General features: G+C 43.2%; 1 protein-coding gene across 1 annotated transcript; it reads left to right on the top strand.

Moving 5' to 3' along the window:
* The first annotated feature begins 525 nt into the window (after nucleotides 1-525).
* On the top strand, nucleotides 526-14,979 carry LOC120935996 (WAP four-disulfide core domain protein 5-like). The gene is made up of 5 exons (XM_040348059.1): nucleotides 526-660; nucleotides 3,710-3,871; nucleotides 5,541-5,687; nucleotides 8,673-8,821; nucleotides 14,808-14,979. Exons 1-5 carry the CDS (start codon nucleotides 555-557, stop codon nucleotides 14,829-14,831), a joined length of 588 nt encoding a protein of 195 aa, XP_040203993.1. The 5' UTR covers nucleotides 526-554; the 3' UTR covers nucleotides 14,832-14,979.
* The last annotated feature ends 6,990 nt before the right edge of the window (nucleotides 14,980-21,969 follow it).

Below are 21,969 nucleotides of genomic sequence, written 5' to 3'. Positions count from 1 at the left end.
CGCAACTTACGGAGCAAGTACTTTCTGAATACTGCACTTGCCCGTCCAAGTTGCGGTGGCATAGCGTAAATAGGATACGCTACGCCCGCGCAAAGTTACGCCCATATACGTGAATCTGGCCCACATTCTTTGTATTTGGCCTCTTGATCGCCATTAGCAGCGCCATTTCCCCTTTCTCGTTTTATCAAGGGTGGGCAAGGGTCCATCTTTCCCGTACAAGTCATAAATGCCCAAAGGTCAAGTATATTCCACCATAGTAACGTACATGAGAAGTATCTTCCTTTGCAATCGTATATTGTATGGGAACAGGTTCTGCCTGTTCTCAGTGCTTCCCTTCCTTCTTCCCTATAAGAGCCCAAGACATTATAGGGACCCAGTTATGCCATCAGAATTTGCGTAAGTGGCTAATTACGTAGGAAGCCTTTTATTTTTGCAATCATCCATTGTGTGGTAGCCGATTCAACCCTGTTCCCTCCCTTCCTTCTTCCTCATATGGTCTATATAAAAGTCTCCTCATCTCACAGACTTCTCAGAAAGATTTCTAGGAACTGAACATGTCTCCAGAGACCGGATCCCTCCTGCTACTCCTCCTGATCTGTGCAGGAGCCACCGCTTTAATTCCAAGCACTGCAAACCTCACCGATGATAAAGAACTTTTAGGTAAGAATTTAAAATTATGTAAAATTCAGGTAAGGACTCAACCAACTTATAAATGTCTACGTCTTGGATATATATTACTATAGAAAATAAAATGCAGGCAAATCTATTATATTTTTAGAGTGTTGTGCAATGTGTATATTCATCATTTATGAATGAGAATGGGTTCAAAACCTCTTCCAATGCTTTGTTATTTTGTTCTGGGATGGAGAAGGTTAATGCCTCGTACACACGGCTGGTTTTCCCGACTGGAAAACTGCGAGGAGAGCCTTTAGCTAGGAATCCCGGCCGTGTGTATGCTCTCTTTTTTCCCACCGGGAAACAGGCGGACTTTTGCCCGGTGGTTTTTGGCAGTTTTCCTATGGGAACAACTGCCATGGAGCATACACACGGCCGGGATTCCCGGCCAAAGCTCCATCGCAGTTTTCCTTTCGGGAAAACCTGCTGTGTGTAGGGGAAAGGCTGACTGAGCAGGTTCTTGGCTTTCCCCGTAAATACCTTTTTTTTTACCGCCGGACAGTTTCTTATCCTGAGTGGACCTCACATAACGTCCTGTCAGGAAGCACCAGTTGCGCAGCAGGGGATAGGCATGGGAAGTCACTGGGACACAGCCAATGACTGATCAGAGTACCGGCTTGCTGCTGGTACCAATGCGACCGTGACCAATCACAGCAGGTCAACATGACAGTTTTACACAATAGATGGCTTCCTTTCATGCCATCCATTGGATACAATTGTGTTGCTAGCTGTGATTGGTCAATTTGATCACATGGTACGGATGGGGGTAACCACAGCTCATCTGTACCATATGATTAGCTGTGATTGGTCACTTTCATCACATGGTACGGATAGGGGGAAACCACAGCTCATCTGTACCATATGATTAGCTGTGATTGGTCAATTTGATCACATGGTACGGATGGGGGTAACCACAGCTCATCTGTACCATATGATTAGCTGTGATTGGTCAATTTGATCACATGGTACGGATAGGGGGTATCCACAGCTCATCTGTACCATATTATTTCATGTGATTGGTCAATTGGATCACATGGTACAGATAGGGGGCAACCACAGCTCATCTGCACCATATGATTAGCTTTGATCATAGCTCATCATAGCTCAATCATAGCTCATCACAACAAAACAAACTGAATGATTCGGTTTCATTCAGTAAAATGTTTGCTTATACTGTAGCAATGTAAGTCACTGCTATAAGCAAACATAATGTTTAACCACTTCAGCCCCGGGCCATTTGTCTGGCCAAAGACCAGAGCATTTTTTTGCGATTCAGCACTGCGTCACTTTAACTGAAAATTGCGTGGTCCTACTACGTGGCTCCCAAACAAAATTGATGTCTTTTTTTTCCCCACAATAGAGCTTTCTTTTGGTGGTATTTGATCACCTCTGCGTTTTAAATTTTTTGCACTATAAACGGAAATAGTGACAATTTGGCGTTTTTTTTCCTCAGTTTAGGCCGATATGTATTCTTCAACCTATTTTTGGTAAAAAAAATCACAATAAGCGTTTATTGATTGGTTTGTGCAAAAGTTATAGCGTCTATTAACGCTATTTTATTAATATTTTTACTAGTAATGGCGGCGATCAGCAATTTTTATTGTGACTGAGACATTATGGCGGACACATCGGACACTTTTGATGCCATTTTGGGACCATTGTCATTGATACAGCGATCGGTGCTTTAAAAATGCACTGATTACTGTACAAATGACACTGACAGTGAAGTGGTTAACCAGTAGGGGGCGCTGAAGGGGTTAAGTGTGTCCTAGGGATGTGTTCTAACTGTGGGGGGGATGGGCTACATGTGACATGACACGGATCACCGCTCCTGATTACAGGGAGCTGTGATCAGTGTCCCGTCACTAGGAAGAATGGGGAAATGCTTGTTTACCCGTTCTTCCTCTCCGTGAGACAATCGCGGGTATGCCCGCGGACATCGTGTCCGTCGGACCCGCGGTCGAACTCATGGAGCTTGCGGCGCGCACGCGCCCACAATACCGCAACTTAAAGGGGACGTACAGGTGTACAGCTATGTCCATCTGCCCAACCGTGTCATTGTGCCGACATATATAGTCGTGCACTGGTCCTTAAGTGGTTAAAAAAATAAAAAACTGATCACTTCCCCAGAGTAGTACAATGTCAGTGTGTTAAAAAAAATTGTAAAATATATATATATATATATATTTTCGTACTGTCACCATGCAGTGTCCCTGATCACTGCCACACTGTTATATGACAACGCTGTACTGCACAAGAAGTGACAGTATGCAAAAATAAAATAAAAATTTGTGAATTTTTTTTTATTATTTCTTTATTTTTCAAGAAATTATGACAAAAAAATATGAATAAAAAAAAAAACGCCATGCCTCTTACCAAGTACCTTGGACTGGTCCAAATCATATGGTGGAGGGGGGATTATGGTGTGGGGTTGTTTTTCAGGGGTTGGGTTGGCCCCTTAGTTCCATTGAAGGGAACTCTTAAGGCGTCAGCATACCAAGACATTTAGGACAATTTCATGCTTCCAACTTTGTGGGAACAGTTTGGGGACGGCCCCTTCCTGTTCCAACATGACTGCACATCAGTGCACAAAGCAAGGTCCATAAAGACATGGATGAGTGCGTTTTGAGTGGAGGAAATTGACTGGCCTGCACAGAGTCCTGACCTCAACCCGATAGAACACCTTTTGGATAAATTAGAGCAGACACTGCAAGCCAGTCCTTCTCGTCCAAAATCAGTGCCTGACCTCACAAATGCGTTTCTGGAAGAATGGTCAGACATTCCACTAGAGACACACTCCTAAACCTTGTGGACAGCCTTCCCAGAAGAGTTGAAGCTGTTATAGCTGCAAAGGGTGGGCCAACTCAATATTGAACCCTACGGACTAAGAGTGGAATGCCATTAAATTTCATGAGCGTGTAAAGGCAGGTGTCCCAATACTTTGGACAATTAAGTGTATGTACAGTATGTGTGTGTGTATATATCTAAGAAAATATCTGTGATTCATTTATGGTTCACCTCATAACCCTCTCAGGTAGACAGCCTCCGGGGAAACCTGGTAGGTGTCCTGCAGATGTGGAATTCAATGTTGATGGCTCCACGTTGCAGAATGAATGTAGGCGAGATGGACACTGTGAAGGCAAGATGAAGTGCTGCTTCTCAGGGGGTAGAAGACAATGTCTGCTGCCATTGGACGGTAAATATTTCATAATCTGTCTGAGAATACGATGAGATCATAAAAATGTGACCTGTTCTGCTTTGTGTCTGAGACAGAAACAGAAAGAGAGATTTAAGCTAATCTTCAGATGTATTTCAACTTTTCTCAATGCTTCCCGTTGTAAAAATGCTGTTTACAGAGATAGGCAGCTGAAGCTGAAATTTACACATGTAAGTGAGTCAGAGCAGAGACTCCTCCTCCTCCAAGGTAGTGAGAAAGGAGGCAACTAATACTCTGTTGTCTCTTTCTGGGAATTATTTGCAATGTATTAAATTAAATGTAGTACACACAGATATAGAACATCAGTTTAAATATACAGCATAAACTTTAGATAAACATAAATATTGTACCTGGCCTGCACTCATCAACCTTTTATGGTTCCCGGCCAACGCTCATCACCCCCCTTTCATAGTCCCAACTGACACTTATTACCTTTCATCCTCCTTGTCTGCACTCATCACCCTTCATAGTCCTGACCTGCACTCATCACCCTTCATAGTCCTGGCCTGCACTCATCACCCTTCATAGTCCCGGCCTGCACTCATCACCCTTCATAGTCCCGGCCTGCACTCATCACCCTTCATAGTCCCGCCTGCACTCATCACCCTTCATAGTCCCGGCCTGCACTCATTATCCTTCATAGTCCCGGCCTGCACTCATCACCCTTCATAGTCCTGACCTGCACTCATCACCCTTCATAGTCCCGGCCTGCACTCATCACCCTTCATAGTCCCGGCCTGCACTCATCACCCTTCATAGTCCCGGCCTGCACTCATCACCCTTCATAGTCCTGACCTGCACTCATCACCCTTCATAGTCCCGGCCTGCACTCATCACCCTTCATATTCCCAGTCTGAACTCATCACCCTTCATAGCCCCGGCCTGCACTCATCACCCGTTATAGTCCCGGCCTACACTCATCACCTGTCATAGTCCCGGCCTGCACTCATCACCCTTCATAGTCCTGGCTTGCAGTCATTACCCTTCATAGTCCTGGTTTGCAGTCATTACCCTTCATAGTCCCGGCTTGCACTCATCACCCTTCATAGTCCCGGCCTGCACTCATCACCCTTCAAAGTTCCGGCCTGCACTCATCACCCTTCATAGTTCCGGCCTGCACTCATCACCCTTCAAAGTTCCGGCCTGCACTCATCACCCTTCAAAGTTCCGGCCTGCACTCATCACCCTTCAAAGTTCCGGCCTGCACTCATCACCCTTCAAAGTTCCGGCCTGCACTCATCACCCTTCAAAGTTCCGGCCTGCACTCATCACCCTTCATAGTTCCGGCCTGCACTCATCACCCTTCATAGTTCCGGCCTGCACTCATCACTCTTCATAGTCCCAGCCTGCACTCATCACCCTTCATAGTCCCAACCTGAACTCATCACCCTTCATAGTCCCGGCATGCACTTATCACGCTTCATAGTCCTGGCCTGAACTCATCACCCTTCATAGTCCCGGCATGCACTTATCACGCTTCATAGTCCCGGCCTGTACTCATCACTCTTCATAGTCCCGGCCTGCACACATCACTCTTCATAGTCCCGGCCTGCACTTATCACCCTCTGCTCTCAGTCTCTAGTTCAGTCTCAGTTTCTCAGTCTCTACTTCCTTCGATCATCATCACAGCTATTTTATCTCTCTGCAGTCAAGAATAATGCCTGCCCAAACTCTGATGACTCAGTGTGTATAGCTACGATATATGCACGCTTGTGCCAGAGGGATGACCAGTGCCAAGGCACCGACCGATGCTGTTCTTTCAAGTGCAGGGCCCAGTGCACGCCAACAGTGACAGGTAATGGAATACTCCTTGTGATTTGGAAATTGCTGTATAACCAAAACTATTATTACTGAACTGAAGGTATTGCAGCAGAATCATAACTAGAACCTTCAGAGCCCTGGTCCAAGAAACCATAAAGGGCCACCCTCACACCCATATGGGGCCCCCACAGTGGTGGAACGCCAGGGCCCGGTCCCAAGTGCGACCTCTGCGACCCTGGTAGTTCCACCACTAGTGTCAATAGATTTTTTTGTTTTTGTTATTGTATTTATTTATTCTACCATTTCCTTTTATTTATTTACAATTTTATTTTTGTATTATATTTTATAATTTTTTTTAGGAGCCCCATTTGGAGTATTAGGTGGGATATCAGGGGTCTAAACAGAGAACAGTCACTGCTCTCAATCTCCATCTCTGCAGCCTCAGCTGCACAGAATGCATACACAGGAATTGCTCTGTAAAGAACTCCCCATTCATCCACAAACTGAAGCATAGTAAACACAGCTTGAATGAAGGGTGCAGTAAATGACACATTTGCTGGCCTCTACCCTGCTCTCCATCCTGACAGATCCCCCTCAGGAGCCAGCAGGACAGGAGAGGGGGGAACCTGGCAGTGCTGCGACAGTTGAGGGGGAGGGTGTGTGGGGGGGAGGGGGGAGGTACACAGGAGCCCAATCACAGCTTTAAGTGGATTAGAGGGGAAGCGGGGGTGGCATGTAGAGGAACCAATCCCTTCCATCTTTACAATTCAACCTCTAAAATTATAACATTCCATTTTCTACTCTGCTGTGATGGGCTTCATATTATTAATAGTTGGTATCATCCATCAGGCTAGGAGATCACCTGAGTACAGGGGAGCCCCATTTCTTGAAATCTACCCCTACAAAGTTGTAATGATCAGTTTTATTTCATTCGGTGAGGTACACCTCAAAATAAAATTCTCAGCACCAGAGTATAATATTTTATCTGGTATGTGAACTTTTGAATTTTTCCACAAAGATCCCAGTGTCTATTAATTATAGCCATGTGCATTTGATGTGGTTTTATTCCCATTATAGACCCCAAAATAATAGAGAAAATCATATTTTTGTAGCACCTCCATAGTTAGTGTAGGTTACTGGGCAAATTTTGTTCGGCTCCTCTGTAACCAGTGGAGCAGGGGTTGACTGCTTTAGCCTGCTCAGTGTCTCACAGTCTGCTGGTCTGATTGTTTCCCCCTGTATTCTAGAAGATTCTAGAATTATAGTGGGAGGAAGAACAGAGGAGGCGGCCTGAATATTTATGGGGATCCAATCAATCCCTGGAGAGGTGTACCCAGTATGTGGCTGGAGAGCCTATTAATAGTCGGAGGCCTGAGGGAGGGAGTAGATGTTGCTGGGTCTATATATATATATATATATATATATATATATATATATATATATATTACAACAAAGTCAACACCTCAAATATATATATATATATATATATATATATATATATATTACAACAAAGTCAACACCTCAAACTTGTGTCTCTTAAACCATTATTGAATTCATCAGACCAGGTCACGATCTTCCATTGATCCGTGGTCCAGTTCTGATTCCCACGTACCCATTGTAGGCATTTTTGGCTGTGGACACTGATCAGCATGGGCATTCTGATCAGTCTGGGGCTACGCAGAACCATACACAACAAACTGCGATACTCTGTGTGTTTGGACACCTTTTTATCAAAACCACCATTAACTTTCTCAGCAATTTGAGCTACACTAGCTCCTCTATTGGTTTGAACTACATGGGCCAGCTTTGGCTGCCCATGACCTTATTGACAGTTTTTTTTTAACGGACCACTTTTGGTAGGTCCTGACCACTGCTGACCAGGAACATCCCACAAATAATTGTGAATGATGGTGGAAACCTCCAAGGGTAATCCAAGTATTAATACACTCCAATGTTACTCAAACCGATATACTTTGCAAAGAATTGGCAAAAATTGGTCGATTGTCCTAAGGAATACGGCACCTCATCCCCATAATTTTGTTAGTAATCAAAGGGAGTAGGGAATGCAGGATTATTGCGGTGCCTCAGAAAATCAATACCAATATTTATAAGAAATGTTTAAAAGGTTTTATTAAGTGCAAAGGAAAATTAAAATACATATACAAAACACGTCTTAATCCCCTGATGAAGCCAATGTTTGGCGAAACTAGTATTTTAATTTTCCTTTGCAATTAATAAAACTTTGTAAAAAAATTCTAATAAATATTGGTATTGATTTTCTGAGGCACCGCAATAATCCTGCATTCCCTACTCCCTTTGATTACTAATATATACTGTGTAATCTTGATACACATAATACTATATGAAAAATGGTGGAAACCTCCAATCCATTAAAAAAGTGCTGTGCTAATATCCAACGTATCCAACTCAAAAGGACTTTATACTGTAAGTTGGATATTAGCACAACACATTTTGGAATGAATTGGAAGTTTCCTACACTATTCATATAGTATTATGCATATCAAGATAGTACAGTGTATATGTTTGAATAACACTGTGATCTAATGGGGGGGGGGTCTCTAAGGAGGGAAACTGATATAAAAGAACTCGGATCTAATGGGGAGGGTCTTTAAGAGGGGAGCACTGATAAAAGAGGGTTGTGATCTAATGGGGGCCACTACCCCTGTATTATGAAGGGGTGGGGGGCTGGGGGTGGTCTTTATGGTTCCTTGTATCAGTGCCCTGAAGGTTCTAGTTATGCCTCTGATCTGTATAATGTTTCCATCCCGTGGGGAGAAAAATACAGAGCATGCCACCGCTGACCTCTTGCTGAAAATGATAGCTGCCTGCCTGCACTGACTTAGGAAGCATCAAAGCCTTTAGTACAGACTGAAGGCAGACAGGCAGTATTTTTTTTTTTTACATAAGCTTTGGTAGCCTTCATATTCTTGCAGTTTCTTGTAGATCTGGAAATCCCGGGGTAAGGTATTGTTTAATCTGGCTGTGTTTTGTATTGCAGTAAAACCTGGATCATGCCTACCTACTTGTGCAAAATGTTCTTTTACCCGACCGAAACCGAAGTGTAATAGTGACAGTGACTGTAAAGGAAAGAAGAAGTGCTGCACCACATGGTGCGGTATGGAGTGTACCGATCCCTGGTCACCTAAGGTACAACTGCCAATCAATTTACAATCAACACCATAGGTCTATCTATCTATCTATCTATCTATCTATCTATCTATCTATCTATCTATCTATCTATCTATCTATCTATCTATCTATCTACCTATCTTCCAGCTTCACCTAGTGACCACAATGGGGCATTTTCCTAAAATACCTTAATATGCAAAATACTGCATTGTGGCCACTAGATGGAGCTGACAATCATAGGAAAAAAAATAGTGGATAAAATAGGTGGACAAGTCATGACAGCTGGGCGAGAGCTCGTGATTTCCATTCCAGCATATATTTTTTTTTACCACTTGCTGACCGCTGCACACCGATATACGTTGGCAGAATGGCAGCGGTAGGCAAATGGGCGTACCTGTACGTCCCATTTAAGAATCCGTGCGGTGGGCGCACCTGAGCTGTTGATCTCTGCAGCTCCTCCAGAGTTACCATGGGCCTCTTGGCTGCTTCTCTGATGAATGCTCTCCTTGCCCGGCCAGTCAGTGTAGGTGGACGGTAGGTTTGCATTTGTGCCATACTCTTTCCATTTTCTGATGATGGATTAAACAGAGCTCCGTGAGATGTTCAAAGCTTGGGAGATTTTTTGGTTATAACCTAACCCTGCTTTATACTTATCCACAACTTTATCCCTGACCTGTCTGGTGTGTTCCTTGGCCTTCATGATGCTGTTGTTCATTAAGATTCTCTAACAAACCTCTGAGGGGTTCACAGAACAGCTGTATTTATAGTGAGATTAAATTACACACAGGTGGACTCTATCTACTAATTAGGTGACTTCTGAAGGCAATTGGTTTCACTAGATTTTAGTTAGGGGTATCGGAGTAAAGGGGGCTGGATACAAATGCACATCACACTTTTCAGGTATTTATTCAAAAACAAAATAAAAAAAAAACATTTATCATTTTCCTTCCACTTCACAATTATGTGCCACTTTGTGTTGGTCTATCACATAAAATCCCAATAAAATAAATTTCCGTTTTTGGTTGTAACATGACAAAATGTGGAAAAGTACAAGAGGTATCAATACTTTTCACCCCTGTAACATTTGATTTGCTGTCTGTGTGCATCTGTTCAGAAGATTGCAATTCAATTTCTGTCCCAATGACAAATGATTTTTTGAAAATTTGGGTTTTTTAGTGAAACAAGGATTGGTGATAAAGCATCAGTGGACAGGAGACACCTCTTAGGCCGGGTACACACGGACAAACATGTATGGTGAAAGCGGTCCGTCGGACCGTTTTCACCATACATGTCTGCCAGAGGGCTTCTGTACGATGGTTGTACACACCATCGTACAGAAGTCCGCGCGTAAACAATACGCGGGGCGTGTCCGCGGTGTCGCCGCGTCGATGACGCGGTGTCGCCGCGACAATGACGCGGCGACGTGGGCGGCCCGCCTTTAAAATGCTTCCACGCATGCGTCGAAGTCATTCGACGCATGCGAGGGACGGCGGGCGCCTGGACATGTACGGTAGGTCTGTACTGACGACCGTACATGTCCGAGCGGGCAGAATTCCAGCGGACTGTTTTAAAACAAGTCCAGGAATATTTGTCTGCTGGGAAAAGGCCCGGCGGGCAAATGTTTGCTGGAATTCGGCCCGCTCGCGCCCACACACGACCAAACATGTCTGCTGAAACTGGCCTGCGGGCCAGTTTCAGCAGACATGTTTGCTCGTGAGTATGGGGCCTTACAGAAGAGAATTTCCCTTCCTAGGGGTAGATTTCCTCTCACTTCCTGTTCTCTCCTTCCGTTTGCAAGTAGGAGTCGTTTGTAAGTTGAATGTTTGAAAGTAGGGGCCTGCCGTATATACTCTGCAGACATTTTGGCCCTAGGTGTTGGTGTTGCCACAGCACTGTAAGCCCTCACAGTTAGTCTTGGTGGGCGCTGGAAAGCCCTGCTGTGTGAACTATTATATCAAGAAGTGTAATTACATGCCATTGTTGAACAGTGGTAGAAAAATTGGGCCTTAGGCACTGGTGCTGGTGCCACAAGACTGCAACCCCCTTAAAGATACTCTTGGTGGGCGCAGGAATGGGCCCTGCTGTGAAATATTAGATCAAGAATTGTAATTACATGCCCCTGTTGAACAGGGGAAGAAAAATGGGGCCTTTGTTGGTGGTGGTGCTGGTGCCACAACACTGAAACCCATCACAGATACTCTAGTTGGAGCGCAGGAATGAGCCCGCTGCAAAGTATTGCATCAAAAATGTTATAATTGTATAAAATAGGGGCAGAAAAATTGGGCCTTAGCCACTGGTGGCGGTGCCCAGAACCAAAAATTTTCTTACAAGCTATCAGCATGATCATTGAGGAGGAAAAGGATAGTCACTCAGCATAACAGGATAGCCACTCAGCATCAGCATAGGCAGTCTTGAAGGTATCTGACATTTAAAAAAAAAATATTCAGTTACATCAGCATCAGGTGCTTGGTAGCTTGTGGTGATCCAAGCCTGATTCATTTTTATGAAGGTCAGTCGATCGATCGTCTGTAGAGAGGCGCACCCTGTGATCGGTTACAAAGCCTCCAGCAGCACTGAATGTGCGTTCTGAACGATCACTGGATGCAGGACATGCCAGTAGCTCAATTGCGTACTGTGCAAGCTCTGGCCAGTGATCCATCCTTAAGACCCAGTAAGCCAGAGGATATCCGGTGGAAAAGGTGTCCAAGTCTGATCTTGCCCCATGTAAAACAGACGCTGGCGATGGTTGCTGAAACTGGTCATACCTTGGGGCTGCGGACTAAAAAATTGTCTGAACGCATCTGTCAGATGGTCACCTTCTCCACCGCTACTTCTGTGACTGAAGCCTCAGCAACACATTGTCCAGGACCAGGATTTTGTAGCCTCCCAGTATCTGGGAACGCGTTGCATAGACCTTTCTGCAAGGCCTCCCGAAGATGTTTCATCTTCTGCTCCCTCTGCGCAGGCAAGATAAGGTCTGCAACCTTACTCTTTTAACATGGATCAAAGAGGGTTGCCAGCCAGTAATCATCCCTCTCCTTGATAGCACGAATACGAGGATCCTTCCGCAGGCTTTGCAGGATCAGGGAGGTCATACAGCGTAGGTTTGCTGAGGCATTCGGTGCGGAGTCCTCTGGGTCACTGAAGACAACAGGATCCGCAGCCATGTACAAGTTCATGGGTTTCTTGGGACTGTAATTGATCCCTTGAAGACTGCTGCTGATGCTGAGTGCTAGGCTCCACCTTCATGCTGACACAATCCTCCTCCTCCTCTTCCTGTGTGATAGGCGGGCAAGCAGGAACACTGTCTGGATAAAGGGGGCCTTGAGAGGTAAGGAAGTCCTCCTCTTCTTCCCTTTGTTCTGCCTCAAGGGCTCTGTCCATTATTCCATGCAGCGTGTGCTCCAACAGGTGAATAAGAGGGACAGTCTCACTGATGCATGTACTGTCACTGCTCACCATCCTCGTGGCCTCCTCAAATGGTGACAGGACAGTGCATGCATCCCTGATCATGGCCCAAAAAAAAACAAGCTCCCCTGACCCTGTCTGCTGCCATATTGGCACAGATACTCATTTATGGCCCTCTGCTGCGTGTGCAGCCGCTGCAGCATGGCCAACGTAGAGTTCCACCTGGTGGGCATGTCACAGATTAGGCGGTTCTTGGGCAGGTTGTATTCTTTTTGGAGGTCTGCCAGCCGAGCACTGGCATTATATGACTGTCGGAAATGCACACAGAATTTCCTGGCCTGCTTCAGGACATCCTGTAAGCCCGGGTACCTGCCCAAGTTGGTGTAGTTGGAATTGTTGTTAGTCCAATGTTCTTCATGCTGTGTCAGGCTGGCTACGTTATATAAGTTGAGGTTGGGAAAATGTGCCCCTAAGTATATTTTGGGTAGTTGTAATTTTTCCAATGCAATTTTAGGCCTCCTGCCTTTCAATATAATAACTTGTAAGCCCCCTCTTCTGACTAAAAGTCATTACTCTGGCTAGGGTCCTTACCCAAAGTACTAAGGCCCAGATTAGGACTTACGATGGCGCACATGGCGTTGCGCCATCGTAAGCCCTTTCAGAATCTGGGCCGTCGTATCTATGCGACTGATTTTTAGAATCAGTTACGCATAGATAACCATTAGATCCGACAGGCGTAAGGCTCTTACGCTGTCGGATCTTAAATGCAACATGTTTTTTTCGCCGCTATGTGTCGCCTCCATCGTTTTCCCGATCGAGTATGCAAATTAGCAAAATACGCAAATTCCTGAACGTACGCGCGGTCGACGCAGTGAAGATACGACGTTTACGTTAGATTTGCGATGCGTAAAGTTGCCCCTGCTATATGAGGGGCAACCAATGTTAAGTATGGCCGTCGATCCCGCGTCGAAATTTAAAAATTTACGTCGTTTGCGTAAGTTGTCCGTGAATGGCGCTGGACGCCATTTACCTTCACGTCGAAACCAATGACGTCCTTGCGACATCATTTAGCGCAATGCACGTCGGGAAATTTTAGAGACGGCTCATGCGCAGTACGATCGGCGCGGGAACGTGCCTAATTTAAATGATCCACGCCCCCTACCTGGATCATTTGAATTAGGCAGGCTTGCGCCGGTGAATTTACGCTACGCCGCCGCAACATTACAGGCAAGTTCTTTGTGAATAAAGCACTTGCCCATAAAACTTGCGGCGGCGTAACGTAAACGAGATACGTTACGCCCGCATAGTTTTATGCCGAGATACGAGAATCTGGGCCTTAAAGTATTATAACCGGGGGCAAGCTGCAAAGCAGGTATCTGACTCCTTTCTTAACTGTATGTCAGGAGGGAAAATGTAGAGCTTGAGTCCTCCCACCAGCAGTCAGTTACAAGCCAAGGTTACACAATACACTTTACTCTAGGAAAAAGACAGGAGCCAAACTTTTACCATGGATATTTGCAAGGTCTGGCTATGCTCAGGGATACAGGCTGGGTCATTAGGTAAGGTCCTGGGCTGCAGCTGAGGACTAGTCACAGTAGCCTCAATATCAAGAAATTTACTTTTCTTCTTGGATGTACATAAGCCCTAAGTCAAACATTTCCTACATGTGTATGGCATTACAATTTGCATAATCATAATCATCTGAAGCATAATCATCTGAAGCCAGGCATGATGGTAATGACCATGTAGTCAGGAGTTTCATTGTTCCCATGTCCTCAAGAATTATCACCATAGGTGAGTGGTCTAAGACCGCCATCGTTTTAGTGGAAGCCTCCTGAGGTAGCAGATTTGCTAACACTAGAAAGATGTCCAGCCTAGACAAAGACTGGTGAGGGTGAGGAAATTGGCAAAATGCCGTTCTAAAGGTTGAAGATGTCTCCAGAAATCCTTAAGGTCAACAGTCTTGGACAACATACATGTAGAGCTGGGTAGACTGAACACATGTTGGACCTGATGAAGATTTGGGAACCGTAAATCTGTCTTCCTTAGACGAGAGCATTTTACTGAATTGCTCACTGATGATAATTCCATCCTGGCATTGGTGGGTTATGGTGAATTGAAGCAGTTGTTGAAAAAATAGCTTGCTGTTGGTGTTAGGCCCATAAATTACTACAATAGCAAATGTCCTGCTCATGTAAGTCCATCTACTTTCCACTTGATCTGCTCACTGGTTTATGATACAGCAAGATAATTGTTGGTAACAATTATTGTACCGGCTTTATAAACTCGTACATGGGAGCCAAAAATGAAAAAAAATATCATAAAAGTAAAAAGTAGTTCAATAAAGGTGCATTAAACATCCAATACACATAACACACAGAATTAGAAATCAGAGAGCTACAAGGAACCTCTATTACACTGTATACAGTATATGGAGTATCTATGAAAGACAGCTTCGGCTACAACAAGAAATTCCAGCCAGAAACATCCAGCCCAGCCAATTAAAAGTCTTATCCTTGTCTTATTTTCTGTTTTCTTTTTCTTCTTTCCAAGCACTGGCTAACCACATTTCAATAACTTTTACATGTTTTTTAAGGATGATTTCCTAGAAGAAGTCTGAAGATTGGAGAGATCCAGACGGAGACTATCATGCTTCTCATCAGTGACACTTCCTCTAGGCCCATAATGAATTCCCTGCAAATGTCTGAAGTTTCCTTCATGTCAGCAATACACCTTCTGCTAATTAATAAAGATAATTTGAAGTGTCACATGTATATGTAGTGTCATTACTTGTTCTAGGTGCAGAAAGCAACCTCCAGAATTTTTAACAGTTTGGGAGTTTGTTTTTCTCCTTTTTCGGTTTAATACGAAAATGAGGTCTTTAGAATGGTCGCTGACCATTTTCAGTCCTTCTCTGCTTTGGTGTTTCTGCCTGGCTGTGGTATAGAGGTTCTTCAGAAAGCTGACCCCTTTGAGGGCTCATGTTGTGTTTTCGGCTGCACATCAAACTCAAATCAGCAGATCCCCCATTTACATAGAAAACCGTAGAAAGATAGAAAAGTGATGGCAAAAAAAAAAGACCAAGGAGCCCAACAAGTCTGCCCATTTTTTTGTTTTGGTAATAGTATAGAACTAAAGTATGCGTGATGTGGTTGGCACCACCTGTCTGACCTGCTTTGTGTTTCTCTGGAAGCAGTACATCCTACTGAGATTCCTTTGCATTGCAGACAAAGAAAGGCAAAGACAGCCCCATGCATAGCTCCCAACTGTCCCTGATTTGGAGCAAAGTCCCTCTGTCCCTCATTCCTCTGATCTATGGAGTTGTATATAAAATTTACTTTTTATCTATCAAAAAGTGTTTTCCAGCTCTAAACCTTTCATCTGATTTCTAAATGGCTGCATTTGTAAATGGCAAAAGCCAATATAAAGGAATAATAGTGGTAAAAAAGCACTTGTGGGTTTAACCAATCTTGTTTTTTTGTTGTACAATTCTTCTTTAAGGGGGTGTGGCAAGGGGTGTGTCCTATGCCTGCATACATTTAATCATAGGTGTCCCTCATTCTCATCTCAAAAAGTTGGGAGGTATGCCCCTGCCATTCCTTCCAGGTTCTCTGATATTGTTTTTGTTTAATTTATTTATAGCACTGATGTAGAGAATATATGGAAACCCCTATAAGGTCCCACAAGTAGGTCCAGGGAAAACACCCATTTTACCACTAAGAACCTTGAAAAAGGGGAGCCATAATCCGATGAAGCATGTTGGCTGCACACCTTTTACCGACTATTAACAAAGTCTGAAACAGAAACTTTCATGTGTATGACTTTTCATGCAAGGCCTTCCTTACCACACATTCAAACACATCTATCCTGAGGAACCAACCTCCTGCCCAGTACCTCCAGGAGTCAAGTAGGGGCTCTGCCCACTGGACCACATCATTTATTCACAGTGTTCTGTGAATGTGAAAACTGCAAGTTCCAACAGCCTTTGTGGCTGTTGGCTTGTATATAGTTCTCAATGAACTACGAGGGCGCTGTTGAACGCTCTAGAAGTTCATTGAGCTTCCTGTCATTAAGTAACTGCCTGCCGGTATTGGAGGTATAGAACGGCAGACACAATCCGCGCTAACCCCTTAAATTGAGTGAATACTTAAATAATAAATGACTGTGACATAAAATAATTAAATGTAAAGTGCTGCACCTCAATACAAAGAAGCCTAATATTGGGCTCCAAACAACATATGGGAAAAAAGTGCGCTACTTATAAATCAATAATAAATGTAATGAATATGAAAAAGTTCAATATTGTGAAAATATGAATAAAGTGAAAAAAATATATATATAATAATATTGTCCCATGCAGGAATCCAGCTGGGTTGTGCAATCATATGTGAATAAATCCTATCAGGAAAACATCCATTCTTAGAAGCTTTGGCTCATCCCAGGGCTCTTGCTGCTACAGATGAATCAGCTGGCAAAAAACTTCAATCCAACACAGGAAAAAGATGGCAGCTTACCAGATAGATGGACCCACAAGGGGTCAGTCAGGCACTCAGTGTAGATATCAATCGCGGGGTCCCGTTTAGCTGTTCAGGTGCTTCCCTCTCACGGACACTCAAGAACCAGGTTTAGGAATCCCACTTTCTGCTCCAGATTTGGCAACTGAAATTCGTGTGCTCAGACCGTATATGAAATTAAGATGGAAGGGAGGACTCTCGTCATTACGAGTCTGGAAGAGTCCTCCCTTCCATCTTAATTTCATATACGGTCTGAGCACACAGATTTCGGTTGCCAAATCTGGAGCAGAAAGTGGGATTCCTGAACCTGGTTCTTGAGTGTCCGTGAGTGTCTGAGTGCCTGACTGACCCCTTGTGGGTCCATCTATCTGGTAAGCTGCCATCTTTTTCCTGTGTTGGATTGAAGTTTTTTGCCAGCTGATTCATCTGTAGCAGCAAGAGCCCTGGGATGAGCCAAAGCTTCTAAGAATAGATGTTTTCCTGATACGATTTATTCACATATGATTGCACAACCCAGCTGAATTCCTGCATGGGACAATATTATTATATATATATTTTTTTCACTTTATTCATATTTTCACAATATTGAACTTTTTCATATTCATTACATTTATTATTGATTTATAAGTAGCGCCCTTTTTTCCCTTCAGGTATTGGAGGTATGGACAGACAGCTACACAGACAGAGGTCCTCCCAGCTGTGTACAGAGCGGTTCTTGTAGCCGGGGAGCGGAGTACAGGGGACACGGTGTGAGAATATGTGGAAGTGAACCATGACCTCATTTGGTAGGTGGGAGGGGGAGATATACTATTGGGGGAGGGTGGGAGGGGGGCAATGATGTTATTGTACACTATCACAGGACACTGGACACAAGTGGGTACTAATGGGCGTAGAGGAGACCCCCCACCTAGCTGGTAAGAGCGAGGGGGGAGGTACACGATAGATAGATGAGGGGAGGGGAGGGAGGAGTAGGGGATTGTGATGTTATTGAACACGGACACTGGAAATAATCAGGTCACATGGGGGATTAGGGGGGGACCCCTCTAACTGGCTAAATGTAAATGGTAAGATAGCCCTTTTTTTTTTCCCTTCTTTACACTGAGAGGAGATGGAGTCACAGGACTAGAAATAGTACCCAGAGGATGGTTAAGAAATATGGGTAATGAGAGATATGAAAGGCAGGTGGAGAGAGGAGGAGGAGGAGAGGGGGAGGGGGCGGAGGGTGATGAGAGGGAGGAAGGAGGAGAGGGGGAGGGAAAATTAGGGGAGACGAGAGGAAAAGGAGGTGTATGATTTAATGAAGATATTGGGACTTTTCCCCCTGAGGGGGTTTTCTTATTTTTTTTTGGTGTTTGTTGTTTGATGGGACAGAATGAATAATGCTACTAAATTGTTTATATATATATAAATAGGTGGGCTATGGACGGAGAGTCCGCTCTGACTCAGCTGCTCTATACCCTAACCCCTCAATAGGCCAACACTCAACTATAGGTTGGGAATTGAGTGTATAAAGCAAGAAGCTTTACTGACTTGTGCGGCCAAGTAGGGGTTGGTTGTCGAGTTATTAGGGGATTTTTTTTTCTTTCCTTTTCTAGGGTTTTTTTTTTTGGGGGGGAGGGGGTTGGGATTTTTTTGGGTTTTTTTTTTTTTTTTTTTTTTTTGGGTTTTTTTTTTTTTTTTTCTCTCCTCTCCTTCTCTCTCCCTCTCTCTCCCTCTCTCTCTCTCTTTTGGCCCTCTCCTCCTCAGCGTTAGAGAATACTGTTATTCTTTATTCTCTCTCTTTGGACCTTGTGTACTGTTAGTCCTCTATTCAAACTTCGACCCGCTTTAAACGGGGTAAGGTAGGAAAAGGAAAAGGGAAAAATGGAAACTTTACAGATTATGTCATTTAATGTCAAAGGACTAAATATTCCGGAAAAATGCCGAATGTTAGCACAGGATCTCAAGAGATACCAGGTAGATATTGCCTTTATTCAAGAAACTCATTTTAAAGAGGAAAAGCTGAATTTACTTAGGAGTAGAGAATACTCAACGGTATACCATGCAACTAACCCAGAGGCAAAGACTAAGGGAGTATCTATTATGATATCTAACAGAGTAGCGTGGGAACATAGGGAAGTCTTGATAGATGCAGCAGGAAGATACTTGTTTATTAAAGGAACAATCAGAGGGATTACAATGACATTTGTAACTTATTATGCCCCAAATGTTCAACGAGATACATTTTTTAAAAGAATGTTGGGTGTACTCGTGGAGTTTTCAGAAGGGCAGTTAATTATGGGAGGAGATGCAAATATCCCTTTAATACCATGTGAAGATACATCAGGGGGAATATCATCAGTACCAGCTAAAGTTAGAAAGGGGATTTCAAAGGCATTGATAGAGGCAAGAGTAGTAGATATATGGAGATTATTTCATCCGAATGAAAAAGATTTCTCCTTCTTTTCCAACCCTCATAGGTCTTACTCAAGGATAGATATTTTTTTAATCCCACATAAACAATTACAATTTGTTAAAGAAACTTCAATTGGAATAATTACCTGGTCTGATCATGCGCCAATTTTTCTAAAATACCAACCAGTAGAAGGGAAATATTCAATGGTAACCACCTGGAAACTTAATGAGAGCCTCCTCCAGGACCCAAGGGTCCTAGAGGACGTACAGAAAGAATTAGTATTCTTTTTTCAAACAAACGATAACTCGGAAAGCCCCACGGGGGTAATCTTGGAAACGCACAAAGCCGTAATACGAGGAATTCTGATTAAGCATGGCTCAAGAATTAAGAAAATTAGGGAGGCTAAATTAACCGAATTACTAACAAAGATTCATACACTAGAAGCAAAACATAAACATGCTCAGACAACGGCAGTGGAACAAGAATTATTTAAAATAAGGACCCAGGTCATAGATTTACTACAATATAAAGCCAAAATGGCATTACAGATAGGTCGCAAATGTAGTTATGAATCAGGTAACAAATGCGGAAGACAATTAGCTAGAGCACTAAGAGATGTACAAGTAAGGACTTATATACCCCTAATTAAGAAGCAGGATGGAACGGAGGTTCAGATGCCAGGACAAATTGCGGATGCCTTTGGTGATTTTTACTCCTCACTTTATAATCTAGATTTGGAGGCCCCAGACCAAGACGGAATGGAAGAATACTTAACATTAAGTGAAATGCCATGTCTGTCTATAGCAGATACTGAGGAGTTGGAATCACCAATAACAGTAGAAGAGGTGAGAGGAGCAATAAAATCATTAGAAAATGGGAAAGCACCAGGCCCAGATGGCCTTACGGCCCAGTATTACAAATCACTTTGCCCAGAACTTATACTCTTTATGGTTAAAATGTTCAATGAGGTGGGAAATAAATCAGACTTTCACCCTGAAACAACAAAAGCCACAATAGCAGTGATTCCAAAGGAGGGTAAAGATCTGAGGCAATGCGGTAGTTATAGGCCGATATCCTTGCTTAATGTGGATCTTAAAATATTCAGTAAGATACTGGCCCTTAGACTGCAACAATATCTTCCCTCCTTGATCCATCAAGATCAGGCAGGCTTTATTCCAACAAGGGAGGCAAGAGATGACACTATTAGAGCAATAAACTTGATACACATAGCAGATTCGTCTAAAATTCCTTGTGTGTTCCTGGGGACGGATGCCGAAAAAGCATTTGATCGGGTGGGGTAAGAGTTCATGTTCGCAGTTCTACGGCATATAAAACTAGGAGAGAAGATGATTGGAAGGATTGCAAGCATGTATAAGAACCCTGCGGCGCAGGTAAAGGTGAATGGAGTAACCTCATCCCCCTTTAAGAAAAAAAATGGGACAAGACAAGGCTGCCCCTTATCACCCCTGATATTCGCCTTGACTTTAGAACCCTTCTTATGTAAAATAAGACTTAACAAAGATATCAAAGGAATTGAAATAAAAGGAACACAACATAAAATAGCAGCATATGCTGACGACATGCTATTTGCAATAACAAATCCGACGGTGTCATTACCGATCCTGATCAAGGAAATGGAATTATATGGTAGACTTTCATATTTTCATGATGATAGCAATACCAAAAGAAATATCAAAAGGATTGGAACTAAGTTTTAAGTTTAAATGGGCAGCTCATAGTCTGAAATACCTGGGGACAAGGATCGCAGTGACCTCAAAGGAAATGTATGAATTGAACTTTGTACCTCTACTGAACAAAATACGTGAATTGTTGGAAAAATGGAACAAAGGAATGTTTTCTTGGTTTGGAAGGAGCAATATAATTAAGATGAATATATTACCCAAAATATTGTACTTGCTCCAGGCAATTCCGATAACACTACCAAGAATTTTTTTTAAGAACTTACAATCAGTATTTACAGAGTTCATATGGGCAGGAAAGTCACCAAGGATAAGGAGGTCACTGCTATCCTTACCAAGGCAATATGGAGGCTTAGCAGTACCAGATATCTATAAATACTACCAGTCAGTACACTTGGGTCGAGTACTTGATTGGTGTAGACATAAGAACACAAAGATATGGCCAAACTTAGAACAATTACAATGTAAAGAATTACTAAGTAGAGCCCCATGGTGCTATAAAGTAGTTGCAACTAACACAAAAAAACACCCAACAATAGGTACAACTTTAAGGATTTGTTATAATTTGTTCTCTAGGCAATTAATTTCTACGGATAATTCGTCTCTTGCACCAATACTGGGTAATCCGCAGTTTATACCTGGCATACAGAAAGGCCCCTTTTCGGCATTGATTGAGAAGGGGATATACCAGATTTCCTATTTCAGAAACGAAGGCAAGTGGGTAACAATACAGAACTTGATGGATAAAAATGGACCTTATCAGCTGGAGTTCTGGCAAAGCAGCACAATTAACACATTTCTTAAATTCCCAAGTGATTCCATGGTACCGGGATCGGGAAATGTCACAATTTGAGAAACAATGTATGGAAGAAGAACCAAGTATACATACAATATCTAAAATGTATGCAATATTGAGTAGTCCATCAGGAAACTTCCAGTTGCCTTTTTCCCAGAAATGGGAATCAGACCTGGGTAGGATTTTTGAGGAAAAACAAAAAACTAAAATGATAAAAGCTATATTTAAGACAGCAACCTGTACCAAAATGCAGGAATGCAACTACAAAATAATTGCACAATGGTACAGGACTCCAGATAAGCTACATAGATACTACCCAAACATAAAAGACGAATGCTGGAGATGTAAGGCAG

Source organism: Rana temporaria, chromosome 4 (genome assembly GCF_905171775.1).
Source record: "Rana temporaria chromosome 4, aRanTem1.1, whole genome shotgun sequence".
In the NCBI taxonomy this organism is placed as follows: domain Eukaryota; kingdom Metazoa; phylum Chordata; class Amphibia; order Anura; family Ranidae; genus Rana; species Rana temporaria.
Note: the sequence above shows the minus strand (reverse complement) of the source record. Positions and strands in the feature narration are given on the sequence as shown.

Coding starts and splice junctions, on each gene's coding strand:
- LOC120935996 (XM_040348059.1), top strand. CDS start 555: ATGTCTCCAGAGACCGGATCCCTCCTGCTACTCCTCCTGATCTGTGCA. Junction 3,872..5,540: donor ATGTCTGCTGCCATTGGACG/GTAAATATTTCA, acceptor ATCTCTCTGCAG/TCAAGAATAATGCCTGCCCA. Junction 5,688..8,672: donor GTGCACGCCAACAGTGACAG/GTAATGGAATAC, acceptor TTTGTATTGCAG/TAAAACCTGGATCATGCCTA.